Below are 20,886 nucleotides of genomic sequence, written 5' to 3'. Positions count from 1 at the left end.
GTGTTCAAACTTGACAGCTTTAAGAATTGTGGATTTCAACTCCCAGAATTCCTCCTCTCGCTCTTCATCTTGATGATGTGCAGACGGGCGGGGAGAGGGAGCTGGAACCGGTTCTAAATGGCACTGTAGATTTGTGGAACCTCTTCTAGAGAAGAGGTTAGAACTGGCAGGAACCCACCTCTGATTATATATATATAAGTTCAAACTGGTATAGTTAGTTTATTGACTAGTAACTTGTGTCTTTTTAAACAGAGATTGAAAAAGAAAGTTGTGGAGATCCAGGAACACCATTGTATGGTATCAGAGAAGGAGATGGGTTTTCCAATCATGATGTGTTGCGGTTTGAATGCCAGTTTGGATTTGAATTGATTGGAGAAAAAACTATTGTTTGTCAAGAAAACAACCAGTGGTCAGCAAACATCCCTATATGCATTTGTGAGTATAAATTAATATATTCCAATAATTTCTAACTTACTGTATGTATATGTTACTGACAAACCATTTTAAACTAAAATCTTTTGTCAACTTTTGAAACAGCATCGGTTAAAGCCATGCTTACCTGCACTCCATTTTGTCGCTGCCACACTTGGGAGAGGGATGAGGGATGAAGCACAGAGGGGGTTGTTGGGTTGTGTGGTGTTTTAACTAGCTAGACATAGCAACAGTCAGACCCAGCGTGGGGATCAAGGTTGTAACCAGTGGTGGGTTGCACATTTCGTTACCACTGATTTGCCGCACGTGTGCCCGCCCCCTTTACATGCAGATGCATGCGAAACGGGATTGTGTGCGCCTTCCATGCATGTGTCCATCCTTCTGTGCATGCACTTTGCTCGGGTGCACGCCTTCCGCACATGTGCCTGGCCTCAAAAATGTGCCTAAATAGGACGGCATAGAGCTGGGGTGGGTGGGCAGGCCCACCCGTGATTTCCGCTACCAGTTCAACTGAACCAGTCCAAACCGGCTGAATACCACTTCTGGTTGTAACAATGAACATCTGCTGAAACCAGACCAATGGCAAGTTACTGGTTGACCAGCTCAGAACACCTGAAGGGGGCATGGAGTTTCAAGCCTTCTTATGATGCTGAAGTGTGAAAGTCCCATAGAACTATCTTTACCTCACTAAATGCCAATGCTATATACTCAATAAAGGGTTATTTGGCAGTGTCTCATGTGTTGGAGTACTGATTCAATTGGGTGTAGAGCTTAGAATGTTGACATCTTTTTTTTTAAAAAAAAAAACATTATTATGGTTTCATCAAACAATATTTGGTTTTTAAAATGTCAGTATTTATAATGTATCTTACGCATACTTTTATGGACAATTATAGGTTTATTGCTAAAAAAATTCCTAATAATGGTTGATGTGCAATTAAATTGTATATTTGTTTCAATTTCTTTGAATTTTTTACTATCCAGAAATCACTTTTAGTGCATACATGATCCTAGAGACTTATATTTTGCTTGCCTAGCACTAATTGCACCCAGACCAAAAATCACCTTTTTAACATCAACCAACCAACCAACCAACCAAATGCAATATAACTGGGGATTAGGCAGGTTTGGAGAAAGCCAAATAAGTATTTCAGCATTTTATAAGATATTTTATTTATTTTATTCCTTTTTAGTTATATAATATCCCCCCAACTGCTGCAATATAGGAACGCAAATTATTAGTAATTATGGTGACTGTGGTAAAATTTATCAATATAAAATGTTGCCTGTATAATAAGGACATTTGAAAAATCCTTATTAAACCAAGTCCTGCTTATTTGTGAGCTACAAATTACTATGGTAATTTTGGTCTCTTTACATGCTTGATGAATGATTGCGCATGTGAATAGCTTCTTCCCTCTAAGGGGTTAGATATAGGAAATAACCAGGCTGATTCTGAGGGAAGGAAGGGTCAATTGTGTTGTTAGTCATGAATCCCTGCATGTCCACAAGAGATCTAAGTCCAACCCATCTTGACTTCCTTTCTATTCTTAACTCCCATTAATTTCCTTCAACTGTTAGTGGTTCAGATTCTTGTAGAGAATTTAAGATTGCAATGAATCTCTATACTCATTTGAACTGCCTGAATTTTCTGATTTGCCCAGTGCTTGAAAGTGGGCATATTTAGCACTAAGTGGGTAAACCATAAAGCCTACTTTCATTTCATTGTAACATGATACAATACATGCTTTCTTCTACAATTTACAGTTAATAGGTATTAACAAAGACAAGAAAAGGATGTCAAGGACATCAACACATTACAAGTCGTGCCAAAGATACTGTTAGATCCTGAACAGAGAAGTGGGGGAGGGGGGGAAGAGAAGGGAATGATCATCATGTATATCTAACAATCTAAACAATCAATTATCTAAATGATAGAATATCATTGCCCTTTTTCCTATACTTTTTTTTCTAAAATAAAGCTTCTTAAACCAAGGAGAAAGTAAAAAATGGAAAGCCTTTCCATCCCTAATATTTTATTAGGAGAATAAGACTAGGAAGGATCTTCTTTTGTTTATAATCCTAATCATTCAGTACCAAGCACTGTTAATGTAGCCTAGTTTGGTGACAAAATGTCTGTAAAAACAAAAAACAAAAAAAAACCCCACCAAGCTCAGAGGACATTGGGAACTCCACAGTTCAACCCTGAGCTACAAATATTCTCTTCCATTCAGTAATAGTTGTTTGGTTCAGTTTTCATACTTCTCATTCAATGAAATATTGTACTTTTTCCAGGATGAATGGAATCAGATAATTGGTTCCTCCTAATGCATACTTTATACCTTAAATTCAGCAAATGGGGCTAAATTTAGAGTTAAACAATACCCGTAAACTTTGGGCTGTCTTTTTAAAAAGATTGTTGAATCAATCCTTATAAACCATTTTTAATTGTTTATCAGTTTATTTTGGAAAGTTATAAATATATTTATTATAATTGATATTAATTTATCAATTATTTTAATTGATAATTCTCTGGGGAAGTATGGTAACATTGTGTTTTATTTCATTGCAAACTAGTGAGAGGCATGATGAAAAAATTATTCAATAAAGGAATGAATAAATAAGAATATTGAAATAAAATATTGGGAGGAAGGGCTCAGAATATCAATTTTAGTTGGGTTCTTATCTCTTTTCTAATTTCTTTCCTGACTTTTGACAGTTCCTTGCCTATCTAATTTCACGGCACCAATGGGAACTGTTCTTTCTCCTGACTACCCAGAAGGATATGGAAATAATTTGAATTGTATCTGGACAATCATCTCAGACCCTGGGAGTCGCATTCATCTTTCTTTCAATGATTTTGACCTGGAATCTCAATTTGACTTTCTTGCAATTAAAGACGGTGATTCTCCTGATTCTCCAATACTTGGCACATTCACTGGAGCTGAAGTGCCATCCCATCTGACTAGTAACAACCACATTTTACGCTTGGAATTTCAAGCTGACCATTCAATGTCAGGCCGAGGATTTAATATCACCTATAACAGTGAGTAAAAGTGTTTATTATGTATTTAATAATCATATGCATACCTTGATTTATTAATAATTTTTCCAGAGATAGAAAAATAGATAGATGGATAGATAGATGGATGGATAGATAGATAGATAGATAGATAGATAGATGGATGGATGGATGGATGGATGGATGGATGGATGGATAGATAGATAGATAGATAGATAGATAGATAGATGATAGATAGATAGATAGATAGATGATAGATGATAGATAGATAGATAGATAGATGATAGATGATAGATAGATAGATAGATAGATGATAGATAGATAGATAGATAGATAGATAGATAGATAGATAGATAGATAGATAGATAGATAGATAGATAGATAGATGATAGATAGATAGACGGACAGACTGACTTTATTGTTAGTACTATTAGTAATCAAACCATATTAATTAACCTACTGATTATGGTGTCTTTTAATTTCTCCTCCTCCTCCTCCTCCTCCTCCTCCTCCTCCTCCTCCTCCTCCTCCTCCTCCTCCTCCTCCTCCTCCTTCTCCACTTCCTCCACCCCTGTCAGGGGAAAAAAACACCCTGTTAGAGATCGATGAACCGTGGCTGATTCCCTTCTGCATATCTTTTGAGATATTGAGAAAAATAAGTCTTTAAAAGTATTCTAATTAATAAACAAACTTTAATAATAAAATAAAACAGAAAATAACTAATTGGTTACATTTTGATAATGAAAGCTACGTTAGCCAAAGTTGGCTGCCGAACAAAAAAGAGAGGAATTTTTGGAATGTGTAACGCGTGCGCAATAAATCACTTTCAGATAAGAACCTTTTTTTGTTTTATGACCTGCGCAATAAAGCTTTCTTAGTTTAACTCTTGAGTGTCAGTTTAGGCAGTTCAGGCCTAGCAAACTTTTTAACATCGTGACACCCCTTCTTTTGCTAGTCTGGGCTGACGTCATCAAATCATCAATTAAGGCACATCTTCTTTCGCAGATATTCGTGTTGATTTGCGGCAAGTGGTTTGTTAAGCATGTCTGCGATCTGATCATGTGTAGAAACATATTGCAATTTAACAAAACCTTGCTTAACTAATTGCTTTGTGTTTTGATAACGAATGTCAATGTGTCTGGACCTAGAACCTGTAAAATGTGACTCAGAAATATAAACAACAGATACATTATCTTCCATCACAGTGATTGGTCGAATCGGACGTGTCCAGATATCTGTGATCAAAGCATCAAACCACGTTAGAGAATTACAAGCATCTGAAACACAAGCATATTCAGCTTCAGTAGATGAACATGAAACAAAACTCTGTTTTCTCACTTGCCAGTAAACAGGACAACCATTTAGGAACATCATGTAACCAGAAGTGCTTTTGCGTGACTTCTTGTCGCTCGCCCAGTCGGAATCGGCAAAACAAATCAGCTTTGGTTGATCAGTGTGTGTTGGTTCTAGCAATAACTTCATGTGCTTAGTGTGTTTCAGGTATTTCAACAACTTCTTAATGCATGACCAATGAAATTGTGTTGCCTTACCTACGTGTCGTGATAAAAGATTAACACTAAGTGCGATGTCAGGTCTGGTCCAACTACTAATGTATAATAGTGAACCAATGACTGAACGATAAAGTGTTTGATCCTCGAACTCAGGACTTGGTTCATGTGTTAAGTTGTGAAAATCTGTTTGCATGGGTGTCTTTGTTGTGCTAGCATCTTTCATGTTGCAATGATGTAGAATGTGGTCAATTTTCTCTTCTTGTGAAAGACTAAACCCCTTCTGTGTCTTTTCAATTTGAACACCTAAATAAGTGCTAATGTGTCCTAAAGATTTTAGTGTGAAGTATCTCTGCAAACTTTTAGCAAAAATCTCACTCATTTTCTTATTTGGACCAATATAAACAATATCATCAACATAAACAAGAATTATCTCATATGCATTGTTAGATCTTTTTGTGAACACGCATTCATCAGTTTCGGACTTAATAAAGCCCATTGAATTTAGTTTGTCAGTAAGACATAAATACCACATTAAACCTGACTGTTTCAGACCATAAAGACTTTTGTTCAGGAACCAGGTATCCCCTTCTTGCTTTCGGAATCCTGGAGGGCTTCTCACGTAGATCTCTTCATCTAGGTCTGCATGTAGATAAGCTGTGTCCACATCAAATTGGAAAACTTCTAAACCAAGAATAGTTGCAGTGGTTAAAGCAATTTTTACACTTTCAGTTCTGACTGTTGGTGAGTAAGTGTTTGTGTAGTCCTCAGGATAACGTTGAGCGAAACCCTGAGCTACCAGTCTGGCTTTGTATAAGGACTCACCATTCGGTTTCTTCTTGATTCTGTAGACCCATCGGGTGCCAATGACTTTCTTGTTTGCTGGAGGTTTTGCAGGTGTGAATACATTAAGTTTCTTTAAACTGTCCATTTCATCCTGCATTGCATCATACCACTTGTCTTGTTCTGAATCAGGAAGCTGTTTGATTTGTGTGAATGTCTCTGGAGGAAGAGTAACGTTGCAAATCAAAGGTACTGGTGATTTTGTCAGTTGCCATGAATAACGTTGTGGAGGGATTCCTTTTGTGGCCCTCTTGGAGCGTCTAGGAACAACAGACCAGTCTTCTTCTTCTTCTTCATCATCATCCTCGTCCTCACGTTCGTCGCTAGCATCAGCATCCGCGGCTTGAGAAGACGGAACATCAGGTTGTGAAGAACTGGTAGAAGGAATATCTGCCTGCGAATTGTCATCAGGCTGCGTGGCATCTGGAACACCATCTCTAGGAAAATAAACTTCAGGATCATTGGAATGAATCCTGGACCAGTCAATGTCTTCCTCAAAATTAGCAGATTGTGAAATGACAATCACATGTTTAGTATCAATGAATTTGTACCATTTTGAATTATCATCAATACCCATAAATCTCAGTCTCTTTGCTACTGCACCTCCCTTTCTTCTTTGACTTAAGGGAGTGTTCACCATAGCATATGAACCAAAAATATGGAGGTTCTTGAGATTAGGCTTGTAGCCATATAGCATGTAGAAAGGAGTTTGATTGAGTACACTGCTCCAAGTACGGTTGACAATGTAATTTGCATATTTGATTGCTTCACCCCAGTATGCGTTACTGAGATTGGCATCTTCTAGAAGACAACGCATCATGGTTTGTAGAACCCCTTGTCTTCTTTCTACGACTCCGTTATGAGCCGGTGTATATGGAGCAGATGTCTGATGAAGAATTCCATTCTTACGCATCCAGTCCTGGAAACGCTGAGACATGAATTCTGCACCACGGTCACTCTGGATTCTGGCGATGCGAACTTGGTATTGTGTAGAAACAAACGCTGCAAAGTCTTTAAAGATCTGAAAGGTCTCAGATTTCTCTCTCATAGGATATACAAATCCATATCTAGAATGATTATCTACAATTGTTAAAAAATACTTTCTGCCACCAAGTGTTGGTGGGAAAGGACCCACTATGTCAGTGTGTACCAAATCAAAAATGCGTGTTGACCGGCGTGTAGCGTGTTTGGGAATTGCAGCCGCCTTGGATTTAGCCTTTTTGCAAACCGCACAATCCAAAAACACCTTACACCCCTTTAGATCCAAACCTTTTGCGAACTCCGGCATCTTTCTAAGAACACGGAAACTGGCATGCCCCAATCTTCTGTGCCACTTGTGAATACACCTGGAATGCAAAGGTTTACCAGTTAGTGAATTCTCAACATTAACAGTTTCATGAGGACCCTCAGGCTTGCTTTGAGCAATCTGTTTCTGTTTTCTTTGTTTGTTGGCTTTAGGAGCCTTTGGCACAGTAACGCTTTCTCTCTCTGGGACAACTCTCTCTGGGTTTGCGTTGTGCCTTTTTGGAGTTTGCATACTTGCCTGTGCTTGCCCTTTAGGCTTTGGCTTTAAGTAATAAACACCACCAATCAGCATGGTTTCAGCAACAATATCACCATCTTTAACTAAGTAACTTGCTTTTTCGAGGTGGTGAACCTGGAACTTTAACTCTCTAGACAAGTGACTTTGACTAAGCAAATTACTGGTTGCTGAAGGTATGTAATAAACATCAGGGATGTGTGTATCGAGCTCTTCAACGTAAACAGTTCCTTTTCCCATAACCTTGCAAGTGTGGTTGGTGAAGGAATACAGTTCTCGATACTCGGGCTCTGGTTCGCCCATCTCTGTGAAAAGTTCCCTTCTGTGGGTAACGTGCACAGCTGCTCCACTATCTAAAGTCCACAAAAGACGTCTGTCGAACTTTGGATCAGGTTGTGGAACGTTGGTTATGGCCAGTGTTGCAAGCGGAGCTTGTGGATCACGCCTTGGACCACGACGACCTTGTCTTCCGCCTCTACCTTTGCCTCTGGAATCTGTTCCTCTGGGCTGGTACGTGGCGGGAGCTGGAACTCGTTGGGGACAATCCCGGGTGTCATGTCCCACACGGTTGCAGGTGTAGCATTTTGGCATCCTTGGAGCGTAGCCTCTTCCTCGGAAGGGACGTCTGGCTGGAGCCTTCGACGTTGGAGGCCGTTGCAGATGTGGGGTAGCTAACCTGATAGCTTCGTCTTCCACTAAAAGTCTGCAAACGTGGTTAACTGTGCGTTGAGCAATAGGCACGTAGTTAATCTTTTGCAACAGCATCTTTCCATTCATAATTCAATGAGTTAATGATGATGCTAATCATTTGGATATCATCGATTACATGGCCATTTTGTCTCAATTCACTTCTCATTCTTTTCAGTTTGGTCAAATGTCCACCAATTCGTTCACCAGGTTTCAACTTCGAACCATGGAACTCAGACATGAGCAAACATGAGGATTCAATTGAAACGGGCCTGTAGCAATCTTCCAAAATAGCCCAAATTTCTTGGGCAGTTGCATCAGGTGGAAAGATACCTTGGATCTCAATTTCCATTGACATGAGTAAAGTCGTGATAGCTCTGTTTTCGAGGTTTCTTATTGCAGGTGTCCAGGGTTGACGGGGAGGATCAAAAACCATGGAATATGTGCCTTCTCTTCGAAGCAAGAGCGCAATTTCACTGACCCAGGCTTTATAATTCTCTCCTGACTCCTTTAATTTGGACTCACCAGTCAAGGGGGTGACTGTGAATACCTGCTGAGGAATAATTTGTTGCTCTGGTTGCAAATCTGGTTGTTGAACCAGGGGATGCTGGGGTTGCATCATTGGCCTTTGCGTGGCAACATCAAATTGGCTTCCTCGAATTCGCCTTTGGCTTTGCCTTTTTTCATCTAGGGAGGATTCAACGCCGCCAGGGGGTGTTGAAGACTTAACCTCTGGAGACAAAGTTTTGGCTTCTAAAGGACTCATAGACATATCTCTGAAAATCTGGTCCAATTGCTTAATCTTTTGCTGTAATAATTTTTCTCCGCCAGCAGATGGCAGTGCAGCTTCACTTTTTGGCTGCCTCTCCTTTTTATACGTATGCGGAAGCTCGGTTGACTCAAAGGGACCACGTGACCTCGGTGACGTGTACATGTCTCTTTGTTCTAATTGACCAATGAACTCTGTGGGGTGTGTCTTAGGCTGTTGTTTTGAAGAAGACAAGATGGCGTCCTCAGACATTTTGGGAGTGGGGGAGCTTCTTCTACTTCGCCTTATCTCTTCAAAACACACTCTCGCCTCCTTAGCATATCTTTCTAAACGTTCTATTTGATCAAGATAGCTTTGCATTTCTTGCTCACCATCTGGGGGAATTTCATAAACTTTGCTTTCTGCGTGGGAGGATTTTAACTCTGCCGGCAGTTGCCGTTTAGACTTTTGCCGTTCATTAATTGTATCTTGATAATGAGGGACATTTACTGACCTCAGTCCGTAGATCTTGCCTTCTGTAACTCTTTCCCCCATTTCTGGCTCGGCACCTGAAGAATCTTGCTCCTCTGTGTCTGAGGGAATGGATTCTTTCGAGCGCTTTCCATGTCCGTGTTTTTTTCTTTTCTTTCTCTTCGACATTGCTAATTAGGCTTAGTCGGTTATCTTTAGATAGCATGAAGGGAAAATACAGCCATAAATTGTAGTCATCTCAGCTTGTATCATCAAAAAGCCAAAACTCTGCTACCAAGTTGTCAGCCAAACCTCTGCTACCAAGTTGTCAGGGGAAAAAAACACCCTGTTAGAGATCGATGAACCGTGGCTGATTCCCTTCTGCATATCTTTTGAGATATTGAGAAAAATAAGTCTTTAAAAGTATTCTAATTAATAAACAAACTTTAATAATAAAATAAAACAGAAAATAACTAATTGGTTACATTTTGATAATGAAAGCTACGTTAGCCAAAGTTGGCTGCCGAACAAAAAAGAGAGGAATTTTTGGAATGTGTAACGCGTGCGCAATAAATCACTTTCAGATAAGAACCTTTTTTTGTTTTATGACCTGCGCAATAAAGCTTTCTTAGTTTAACTCTTGAGTGTCAGTTTAGGCAGTTCAGGCCTAGCAAACTTTTTAACATCGTGACAACCCCCTCCTCCCCCTCCCTCCCTCCCTCTCTCTCTCTTTCTTTCTTTCTTTCTTTCTTTCTTTCTTTCTTTCTTTCTTTCTGTTTTCATCTAGGAACCACCATATCAAATATGTGTATCTTATTAATTTTTGATTGTTTTAATTTGCTTTCCTGCAGTATCTACTTCTAGTACAATTGTGTCACAAAACAGACTTGCTATGAGATGAATACCTGGCTTTATTTCCTTCATATTTTCAAGCCACAATATAAAAAAAAAGCTATGTTAATATTCTCACACCTTATAAAAATGGCAAAGAGAGTGGACATCTAATTTTATTGCAATGTATAAATTTGTGTTAATGTAAAGTAATGCACAACTGTATGATATTAATAATAATATAACTTTGTGGCTTTTCCAAAGTGACACCGGTGGCAAGAGCTGTTAATACTATGTTGTCAAATAGTAATTGTGGAACATTAAATTTAAATGGGCTCTGATGGATGTCATAGCAGATTGTTATATAAAATTACTTCAATGCCACAAGTGATTCAGGTTTTGTTCCTGACATGTTTCCAAATTTTTGCCTAGTGACAAATGTTGTCCTAAATTAAATTACAGTTCTTTTCCAATGAACTTTTAAAATTCATTTTTTGTAGCAGTTCTTTGTTCTTAAACTTGAATGATACCTTTTCATATTTTGAATTAAATTTTAAATTTTATTTTTTTAAAAAAGGATACAGGAGTTTTAGAATGTAACTGTACAATGAATAACCGTTGGATTGTGTGCATTATCTTATATAAATAATTATACTAGTTAACTTATCAGCAGTTACTCTTGTAGGTGAATGAAAATATTTGTGGATCATCAAACACTGACGACAATTGCAAAAGCTCTTTGGAGTTGCACTAATCACTCTTCCTTCCTCTCTCGCTCTCTCCTTTTCTCTTTCTCTCCTGAGAGAGATGAAAAACATACAACCTGAATCAGAAATTGTCACTGTTCTTGTTCTGCTTTTAAATTATGAACTGGTTGACAAATTGCTATTGCCCTCAAGCCACTTGACTTTGTCAACAGTTGACACTCTGTCTCATTCGTATGAATAGAAGAAGGGGTTTCTACTTAAAGGGTAATTTTATGGTAATTCATTGTTTTGGAATATAAAACTTTATGTGTTACAAAATTATTACAATAATGCCTTTAGGTTTAATGTTTCTAATTTTGCATCCACTTAATGATAATGGTAAAATTATTAATTTACTTTGCTTATATATGAATGCAAGATATGTTCCAACAATTGCCATATTTAGGACTTATCTAAATTTAGAATATGGAATTAACCACATAGTTACCAAATTAAAACAGACACCAATGTGGCTTTGGACAGTGTCTGTCTGTCTAGCTATCTAGCTATCTAACTATCTTTCCCCAAAAATAAGACGTCATTGGATAATAAGCTCAATCAGACTTTTGAGGAATGTGCTGAAATAAGCCCTCCCCTGAAAAGAAGCCCTCCCTGAAAATATTGCAACACAATAGTATACATGAGGTGACCACCTTGCCTCCTCCTGCACCTCAAAAATAATAAGATCTCCCCAAAAATAAGGTCAAGTGCTTATTTGGACCATCAAAAGAAAATAAGAAAATAAGGGAAACACATTAGCTATCTAGCTACCTATCATCTGAAATGTCATTCCCACATACAAAGAAGAACATGAGAGTAATTTTAATTATAAAATCAACCAACCTAATTTGCACGTCTTGAATTAAAGCATTTAAAATCAAGCCCTACCCATTTTTCCCTTTAAATTTTATAGTTCAGTTATTCAGTGGAGGAGAAATGAAGCCAAAATGTGAAAATTAGGAAAAACTTGTCAAAGCAAAGTTTGAAATTATTCATCAACTAGTGCGGAACTAATGCAACAAATATAATTGAGGGGAAATTAGTAAATTACAAAACATAGTGCATCTATGGTAGAATCAATGTTGATTAATTTAGAAATCAAGAAAAAATGCAATATATAAAACCTGGGCTCAAATAACTTTGAAATATAACTGATATTTTTAAATCTTTCCCCTATTCCTTCTTTATCTTCTTTGTGTTTTAAAGCATTTGGACATAATGAGTGCCCTGATCCTGGTATACCAATCAATGCACGTCGGTTTGGAGACAATTTTCAACTGGGAAGTTCTATCTCTGTGATTTGTGAAGATGGTTTTATTAAAACTCAAGGAAGTGAAACAATTACTTGTGTTTTGATGGATGGTAAAGTCATGTGGAGTGGACCTATCCCTAAGTGTGGAGGTATTTGTAACTTTTTAAATACCTTTTGTATTAAAGCTAATATATGTTGTATATTTGTTCTTAATCTGTAACCAAAGAGGTGGATTTCACAGCCATCCTTTTTTTTATCATGATGATGACGATGATGAAATTTGCAAATATCATCTGATATGATCATCTTGGATGATAATCTAAATATTGCATATATTAAACATTCAGTACAGGAAGCTAAATACACGCTGGTCTTTTTTCATATGTTTGTTCAGATTCCATATTTCTCAAGTGAAACAGCTTGGTCCATAAATCTATTTTCTCCTAAAATACTCAAATATCTTTACGCTGACTGGCATGGTAGCATAGAGGTAGAGCTTTTGCCTCACAATCAGAAGACTGTGAGTTCAATCCTAGATAATGGCAGATATTCACAAAGAGAAATATCTGCTGTGCACTCTGTGTAGGTGCCAGGAAGGGCATCTCATACCATTTATCAGTAGTATCATATAGACTCCTTAGTTAATTTATGGAAGAAAAATTAAAATGTCTTGAAGTTTTAGCTTATTTTTTTAATGTAGCATTAAAATTAAAACAGTGCTCTATTAATGTGCTCAATCATTCAGTTAATTTAGTAATATACCCTATCATGGTTAATTTAATATAATAACAACATTTTGCTTTGGCTGTTACTGTTTTGAAGGATAATAGAAATGGAGTGCTTTAAATAATTATTTATAACATTTTAAACGTATTAGGCACAGAAGTATTTCCAGTTACATGAAATTGTTCTACTTAAAATTCATTTCCTGGGAATATATAACAGATATTTCTCCAAAGCCCCATTTCTTATTTGATAAACAAATAACATATTATCATGCTAGGAATTATTTTTCTATACTAAGTATTATTTTTAATGCAATAGTAAATGTAATTTTATGTGATTAAGATTGTGATACTTGAACAATTGTGTTTTGATAGGATTTCAGGAATGCTCACTCTTGCAAAAGCTATTTCTGCTTCAGATAAACTTCAGTGAAACATTGATAGCATTCAGAATTATAATTCTAGCATGTTTAATCAAGTAAATGCAAGTAAAATAATATCCCATGTTATTTGGGTATATATAGCGACAGGTCGGATTTTATGTAATTGAAAGGTTTTCAAACATTAAAATGGAAACTGCTGGTTTTCTAAAATCTGTCTGTCTGTCTGTCTGTCTGTCTGTCTATCTATCTATCTATCTATCTATCTATCTATCTATCTATCTATCTATCATCTATCTCATCACACAAATTCCTCTGTTTCAGAGGATTAGAAAATATCTAATATAACATTTTTATTTTAATATTTAAAGAGGGGTTTTTTGTCTGAATTGGTAAAAAGTCTTGTAACAAAAATATTGTGCATATGGAAACATATGTCTTGATAAAGAAAAATGTTTCTGCAAAAGTTAGTTTTATCTTGTAAACAGATGGGGATAAAAATAATTATCTGGATCTGAAAAGAGATTTGACAAATGTCTCATTAAAGGAATAATGTATAGTTAAAAAAATAAGATTTTTTTAAAGATTGGTCCAATAAATCCTCCCAAAGATTTATTTGAACCAATATTTTTCAGTGTTTGTCAATGGAAACATCAGAGTGTACTATTAACATTCTTCCAATTGGAACATCAATTATTAAAATAGCAAACAAAATCATAATAATAGTACAAAACAAGGAATATTAGGAGGAAAAAATATTCCAGGTTTTATGATATTCCTAGATTGTTGAATGAAAATGTTTAGTCACAAGGGAGAAGGAAAATCTTATGTTAAGAATAATGATAGAGAATTCATGTTTCATTCACTCTTGGAAGACTGTATACAGTTCTGATAACATCTCACAACAAAACAGATTTAATAGTTGAGCATTATTTCCAACCATCAGAGAAGGCCATGGAGTGTTAGGCCTTTTCAATATCAGAGAAGATGGCACTGATTTCACTCAAGGAAATATAATGTTCCCTGTTGCTAAGCTTTTGTTAGCTGATGACACATTCTAAATTTTAACTGACTCCCAAGTTCAGAATTTATCTTCTTGCTCTCAAAACTGACAGTCTGTGCTGACTTTGACCTATTATTTTCAGTCATAGTTTGTGGCAGAAAAATGAAATCCAGAAAGCACACACAGGTAACTGATTCAGCTGAATTCATTAACTTCTTTATATACATAATAACAGATGAAGAAATGTACAATACCAATAGTAGATTATTTCAATGTGGTAGAAGTTACAAGCAGAACACAAGCAGGAGAGAACAATTAGTTTCATTTTGGAGTTCAGAGCAGACAGAGTAGTTTCAATTCGCAGCACCGACTCAGATCCATTTAAGCTCCCATTGGCTGATTTAGTTGCTATGCCTATTCATTGGCTGACCTTGTTACCATGTCTCTCCCGTCATGAATATTCTAACACTAACAAACTGTTGACTCCTCAATTATAGGATACAATTTATCAGGCTTTTGTTGCCTTCAGAGTTCATAACATCACCTAATAAAGATGAATGGGAGTAATTGAGGAGACACCAACTAATCCTTAATGCAACATTGTTCAAACATTACTCTATTTCATACTCTTCAATATTGAAGTCAGTTTGGCACTCAAGGCCAGTTACGGGCAGTGTAAATAGTAGATTGCTACCATGACCCATCATTGATCAATGTGAAGAACAAAATACAGCAGACAATTTTGATCTTACATTTTTACATGCAGAGATAGTATGTTCACACAGCCAAAAAAATGGCAGGTCATTAAAAAAAAAAACATCTAAATTGTATGATCTTTCAGGCACACTGACAACAAACTGCCTTGCGTGTTCATGAAAATGTCCCAAGGGTGCTTTTCCAAAAGATAACTGTATTTTTTTCCTTCCTTCTTTTAAAATGTTTTGCTTCTCATCCAAGAAACTTCTTTAATTTTCAAAGAAAAAAAAAAGTCCAGTTGCCTTTTGGAAAAGAGTTTTTGGGACAACCATGACTTGGATAATTGAGAAACTCCATAGATATTAGTTCATGGAAATATATTTCCCTATAAGAACAAGTCCAAGCACATGTTTTATTTTACTGAAATAGATTTCTCTACTGATTTTTTATATTATTGTAAGTATAATAGTAATATTATAAATACATAAAGGAGCTATTGCCATTTCAGAATCCATTCATCTATCTTTTTTTTTTTTCACAAGAACCTGCTATTGAGTCACTCACATAAATTAGCTGTTCTTTGCTGTGTGAGTGTGTGAGTGATAGGAGGGGGAGAATCCATGTTCAGGCTTCATGAAACTAAATAGGGCTCCAGAGAGAATGATAAAGTCTTGCCCCATTGCTGTAAAGTATGAATTATTTTCAGTTTCATTTCAGACAGCGTATGATGTATATATATATGAAAATGGTCAGTTTTGTGAAGGAAGATGTATGAGAAAGGGTTGGAGCATGTAAAATGTACAGTACAAATGAAGCACATTTTAGCATTTAAAATATTTTATTTGCCTATTTTGCTTTGACAAATTGAGATAATTTTTAAGAGCAAAACATTTTTGCTCTTAAATTATTTGAATCACACTATTCAAATAATTTAACAACCGGTTGCCTGCCCTAATGCTTTCTTCCAACAACCAGTTCACCAAACTGCTCAGAAACTTAACAACAGATTCTCCCGAAGTGATGCGAACTGGCTGAACCCCACCACTGGATGGGCATGTTGATGAAAGCATGATCACTTCAAATGTGACATCATGACACACATAGAAATGGCAATGGCACAACACAGCTTTCATCGGATTTACTGGTTGTGAGTGCCACTGCTTCTAGGCAACAGTTTGAATAGTCTTTGTAATAACCATGAAAGATCATTCAGTGTTAATATCCCCATACTGCAGTATACTAATTTAATGACTTCTTTAGAGAAGCACATTGCTTTTGTAGCTTGTTCGTTGTGATGGGATATAAAAATATAGCTCAGAAGTGAAACTGAATATCCTGCCCTTCAAAAAAAAAAAACACCAATCATGGGAAGGAGGTATTGAGAAATGGCAACAAAAATTTGAAGCTTATAGTAGTGATAGTAGGATAGGACCATGTTTCATTCTCCCTCCTGTTTCTCAGTTACTCCTTCCTTTTAATCACATAGAAGCATCTACAAAAAAAATACTGCACACATCCTTGAGTGGTAGGGCCATGCTTTAAAAGCAAATTTAAATAAATGAATACAAATTCTACATTGCACTCAATTGAATTAGTGAGTTGGTGAGAGTAATAAATTCTGAACTAGGGACTTGTTACAATAGCATAGCATAGCATAGCATAGCATAGCATAGCATAGCATAGCATAGCATAGCATAGAATAGAATAGAATAGAATAGAATAGAATAGAATTATTTATTATCCAAGTGTGATTGGACACACAAGGAATTTGTCTTTGGTGCATATGCTCTCAGTGTACAGAAAGAAAAATAAAATAGAATACATTTATCAAGAATCATAAGATACAGCACTTAGTGAGAGTCATAGGTTACTTTTAGGTTTAGGTTTATTTGGATTTATATGCCGCCCTTCTCCAAAAGGACTCAGGGCGGCGTACAACATTAAAAACACACATCACAAAAGTTAAAACAAAAGATTAAATCCATTTCCAAAAAGACCAAACCGATTTTTTTAAAAGAAACAATACATTTAAAATAAGTTAAAATTAAAATTAACATTAATAAGCAAATTAACATTAATAAGATTACTAATAAGCAATTAAATTATACTAGGAAACAAATAAAACAATACAAATTTTAAAGATATGAGCACATGGTTATAGTCATAAGTGGGAAGAAATAGATACTAGGAAGGAAGGAAGAGAAAAATAATAGCAATACAGTCTTAGTATGTAATATGACAGTGTTGGGGAATTAGCTGTTTAGCAGAGGGATGGCATTCAGGGGAAAAAAAACCTGTCCTTGTATCTAGTTGTTTTGGTGTGCATTGCCCTATAGTGTCATTTTGAGGGTAGAAGTTGAAACAATTTATGTCCAGGGTGTGAGGGGTCTGTAGATATGTTCACAGCCCTCTTTTTAACCCAGGCAGTATACAGGTCTTTGATGGAAGGCGGGTTGGTAGCAATTGTTTTTTTCTGCAGTTGTAATTATCTGTTGAAGTCTGTGTCTGTGTTGATAGAGGTGCAGACGACAGACTCAATAATCCTTAAATAATAAATAGTTATTCTACTGTATAGGATTGCAATGCCAGTTTATGGCTCCACTAGATTATTTCTGACTTTGCTTGATTTATACTTCACTTTGACTCAAGTTCTGAAGATAAGCTAGTTCCTTCTTTTCAGCCTTCCTTTCTACTGATTTCCTTTTATTTCAGAAATCTGAGCATGATGACTGTTCTACCCTGATAATAACAATGTGCTGTTTTCTTCTTTATAGCTCCATGTGGTGGACATTTTGCAGCCCCCAGTGGAGTCATCCTTTCCCCAGGCTGGCCTGGCTATTATAAAGACTCCTTGAATTGTGAGTGGGTGATTGAAGCAGAACCAGGACACTCTATCAAAATTACATTTGAAAGGTCTTGACAAAAGCTTTCTTTTTCCTCCTTCTGTTTTTTTTTTTTTTTTTTACTTTTAAACTGATGGCCAGGAGATTACAGCAGAAAAACAAAACCTTGATTTAATGGACACGCAGGGTAGGAGGGAGGTGTCCATTGCTTCTGAATGTCCATTAAATCCAAAAGTCTTTTGCACTGATGTATGTTCTTTTTTGTCATGACATCATTACAGATGACACAAATCAGGATATTTACAGTGATTTTCATGATTTGTGACCTCATGATACAAATAGTCTAAATGGGTGATTCATGCAATTATATCATTACATAGTGATGCAAATTGACATACTTACATAAATTTAAGAGAATTTTCTGCAAAGAATGCAATGCTTAAGAATGACTATTACATTTTTTTCTAAGATGCTCTGGTAAAAACACCTTGTCTGTTGAAACTGGAGTTAATTAAAAGCTTTTATTATTATTGATTTTGTACCAGAAGCCAATTTTTGTTAATGTTTTCTTTTATTTGTACTTCAGTGAAAAACTTGTAGAGGTGCCTGGGTCATTGAGTGTATAACACTGTTATGCAATGGATTCAGTGATAGAGGATATTTACTCTAATTTCATGACTTAAGGGTTTGATGGAGATGGAGTGGTTGCTACTCTTTTGTAAGCTCAAAGTGATGGAACATACAGGTTTTGAAAATTCTGTATGAATTCCCCACTATTCTGTAACATACTTTAATGATAGTGCTACAATTAGGATGTTCTTATATACAGGGTATTAGATTATAGTAAAGGCGTCTACCGAGATACTGTAATGTCAGGACAGAATACATACATATGTGTTTAGAAAATTGTCTCTTTCTTCAATATTTGTTTTTAGTTTTAATTTTTTAAAACTTTTTTGCTTGTACTCTCTTGCTTGCCTAAGACATCATAATAACCACAAACTAAGTCTCCCAATGGAACTTGCCTCCTTTTATTGAAATATAGTATTTTTATACAGTTTTTAAGTTTTGTAGTGTGTATTGCCCACTGAGAGTATGATCGGTGGTCCATAAATTTGATGAATAAATGAATAAATAAATTAAAACGCAAATGAATAACAACTTAGATGTGTAGATCCAGAACACAACCTTCCTTTGTGATACCTGAAATATCCTGATGGTTACTAATTAGTCATGATGACTTCATATTCTGTCCATTGATAAAGGCATTGTGTATTTCAATGGTATTTGCTGGAAGATAGAAAGAAATTACCATTGTGATTATCTATTTTTTGTGAGATTATCATAATTATCTTATGGGTCATTAAAAGATGAATACAATGGACTATGACTCTTCCTATGTTTGAAAAAAAATCTAGACAACTTAAATATATATTTAAAAAACCTAGACATCTTAAATAACAATACTTGAGAAGACCTAGTATGATATAGGATATAATCTATACAATTGTGGGTGTATGTATGCAAAATGTATCATTTTAAAACATGTCATAACAGTAGTAATTATTTTTAAAGATTATTTTTTTTTGCGTGGATGTGTGGATTGACAAAGGTTTAGACAGGATTTGTCAAGGACCTAGAATAGACAGGTGTTGCTGTTTGATGGTATCAAAGGTTTTATTGTAGGATGTAATAGGATGTAAACTGTTCCAAGTAAAGCTGCCATTTGCAAATGATTGGTGGTGATTTTGTCAATGGAAATGGTGTTCAAGTGGTGTTCCAGATGTTTTGGAATTATTGTTGCTTTGTTTTTGCTGCTGCTGCTGTTTCTTTTCTCATTCATCTTCAAAACTCTTTTTCATAATTCTAAAAGACAGTCCTCAAAAAGGATGGAAAGAAAGGGAAAGAACAGAAAGACTAAAACAGGAAAATTTACATTTTGATTGCTATTTTCCCCTTCTTTTCCCTTTTTTAAAAATTGACTTCACTTTCTCTAACCCTATGGTTCTGTACGTCATACATAAGCAATGCTTTGAGATTCAACTTTGCCCCTATATTCTTTGGAAGCTAGTCAGCACAACTTGAAATGTACTGGTTGCTGTTGTTAGTTGCAAAGTTGTGTCCGACCCATCACGACCCCATGGATTCCTCCAGGGCTTCCTGTCCTCTACCATCTTCTGGAGTCTATTTAAGCTCACGCTGACTGCTTCAGTGACTCCATCCATCCCCCTCATTCTCTGTCGTCCCCTTCTTCTCTTGCCCTCAATCTTTCCCAGCATTGGGCTCTTCTCCAGTGAGTCCTTCCTTCTCATTAGGTGGCCAAAGTATTTGAGTTTCATCTAATATACTGGTATCACAAACCAAACATCTGCTTTTGATTAGGTGGAGATGGAGATGTGAAGCTTCCCCAAACACACTCTTATTCTTACATTTAAAAGAAAGAAAGAAAGAAAAATGACTGGAGGGCCCTTGCGGGAATTACAGATTGCCCCAACCTGTTCTACTTTTCTTGTGTAGAAGGGAATATTGGTCTATAATAGATATATTTCCTTTACCACATGCTAAAAAACCCTTAATGCTAAACACTGAAAAATCAAAGAAGTAAATAGTTTACTTTAACATTTGCAAACAAAATTTCTCATGGAACTTTTCCATAATAAATAAATTCACAGAAATTGTAATTTGCTAAGATAAAAGTGAAAAGTTAGTTTATTTTATAGATTTTTATAGCCTATCACAATTCACAGACTCTCACCACATTACAAGGAAGTAAAAACATAACAACAATATACCCCCCAAACTGCAGCTACTCCTAATAATCAGAGTTCAATGTTTGATGGAAAATAATCTTTCTTGAACTGTTTCCTCCTCCAAATATCATCTGATGTACTATATATATGTATTTAAATATATGTAGTACATAAAGATAGTATATACAATGGAACACAATTTGTTTTTATTCTTACTGTAGCCTCAGTGCCTGTTCTCAGATACCTAGGACAGTGGAGACATTCATACAGGATGAATAACCAAGAATTTAAAAGTTTAAAGGTAGTCTGACTTCATCCGTTTTTCTTTCTTTCTCTGAATTGAGAAGAAAAATTAGTTACCCCTACAAATTTTCTCCTAATGATATAATTCTCAAACATTCTTTCTGGA

The 20,886-nt window shown here is 36.0% G+C and overlaps 1 protein-coding gene across 1 annotated transcript in view; it reads left to right on the top strand.

The window, feature by feature from the left end:
* Nucleotides 1-20,886, top strand: part of CSMD3 (CUB and Sushi multiple domains 3) — a gene marked incomplete at its 5' end in the record, with an annotated part of 706,489 nt that overhangs the window by 421,306 nt on the left and 264,297 nt on the right. Inside the window, 4 exons of the mRNA XM_081953230.1 lie at nt 253-435; nt 3,152-3,478; nt 12,035-12,229; nt 17,659-17,797. Coding sequence (XP_081809356.1) covers nt 253-435; nt 3,152-3,478; nt 12,035-12,229; nt 17,659-17,797 — 844 coding nt within the window. The remainder of the gene's footprint in view (nt 1-252; nt 436-3,151; nt 3,479-12,034; nt 12,230-17,658; nt 17,798-20,886) is intronic.

This window comes from Natrix helvetica, assembly GCF_964273705.1.
Source record: "Natrix helvetica genome assembly, chromosome: 4".
Classification (NCBI taxonomy): Eukaryota; Metazoa; Chordata; class Lepidosauria; order Squamata; family Natricidae; genus Natrix; species Natrix helvetica.
Note: the sequence above shows the minus strand (reverse complement) of the source record. Positions and strands in the feature narration are given on the sequence as shown.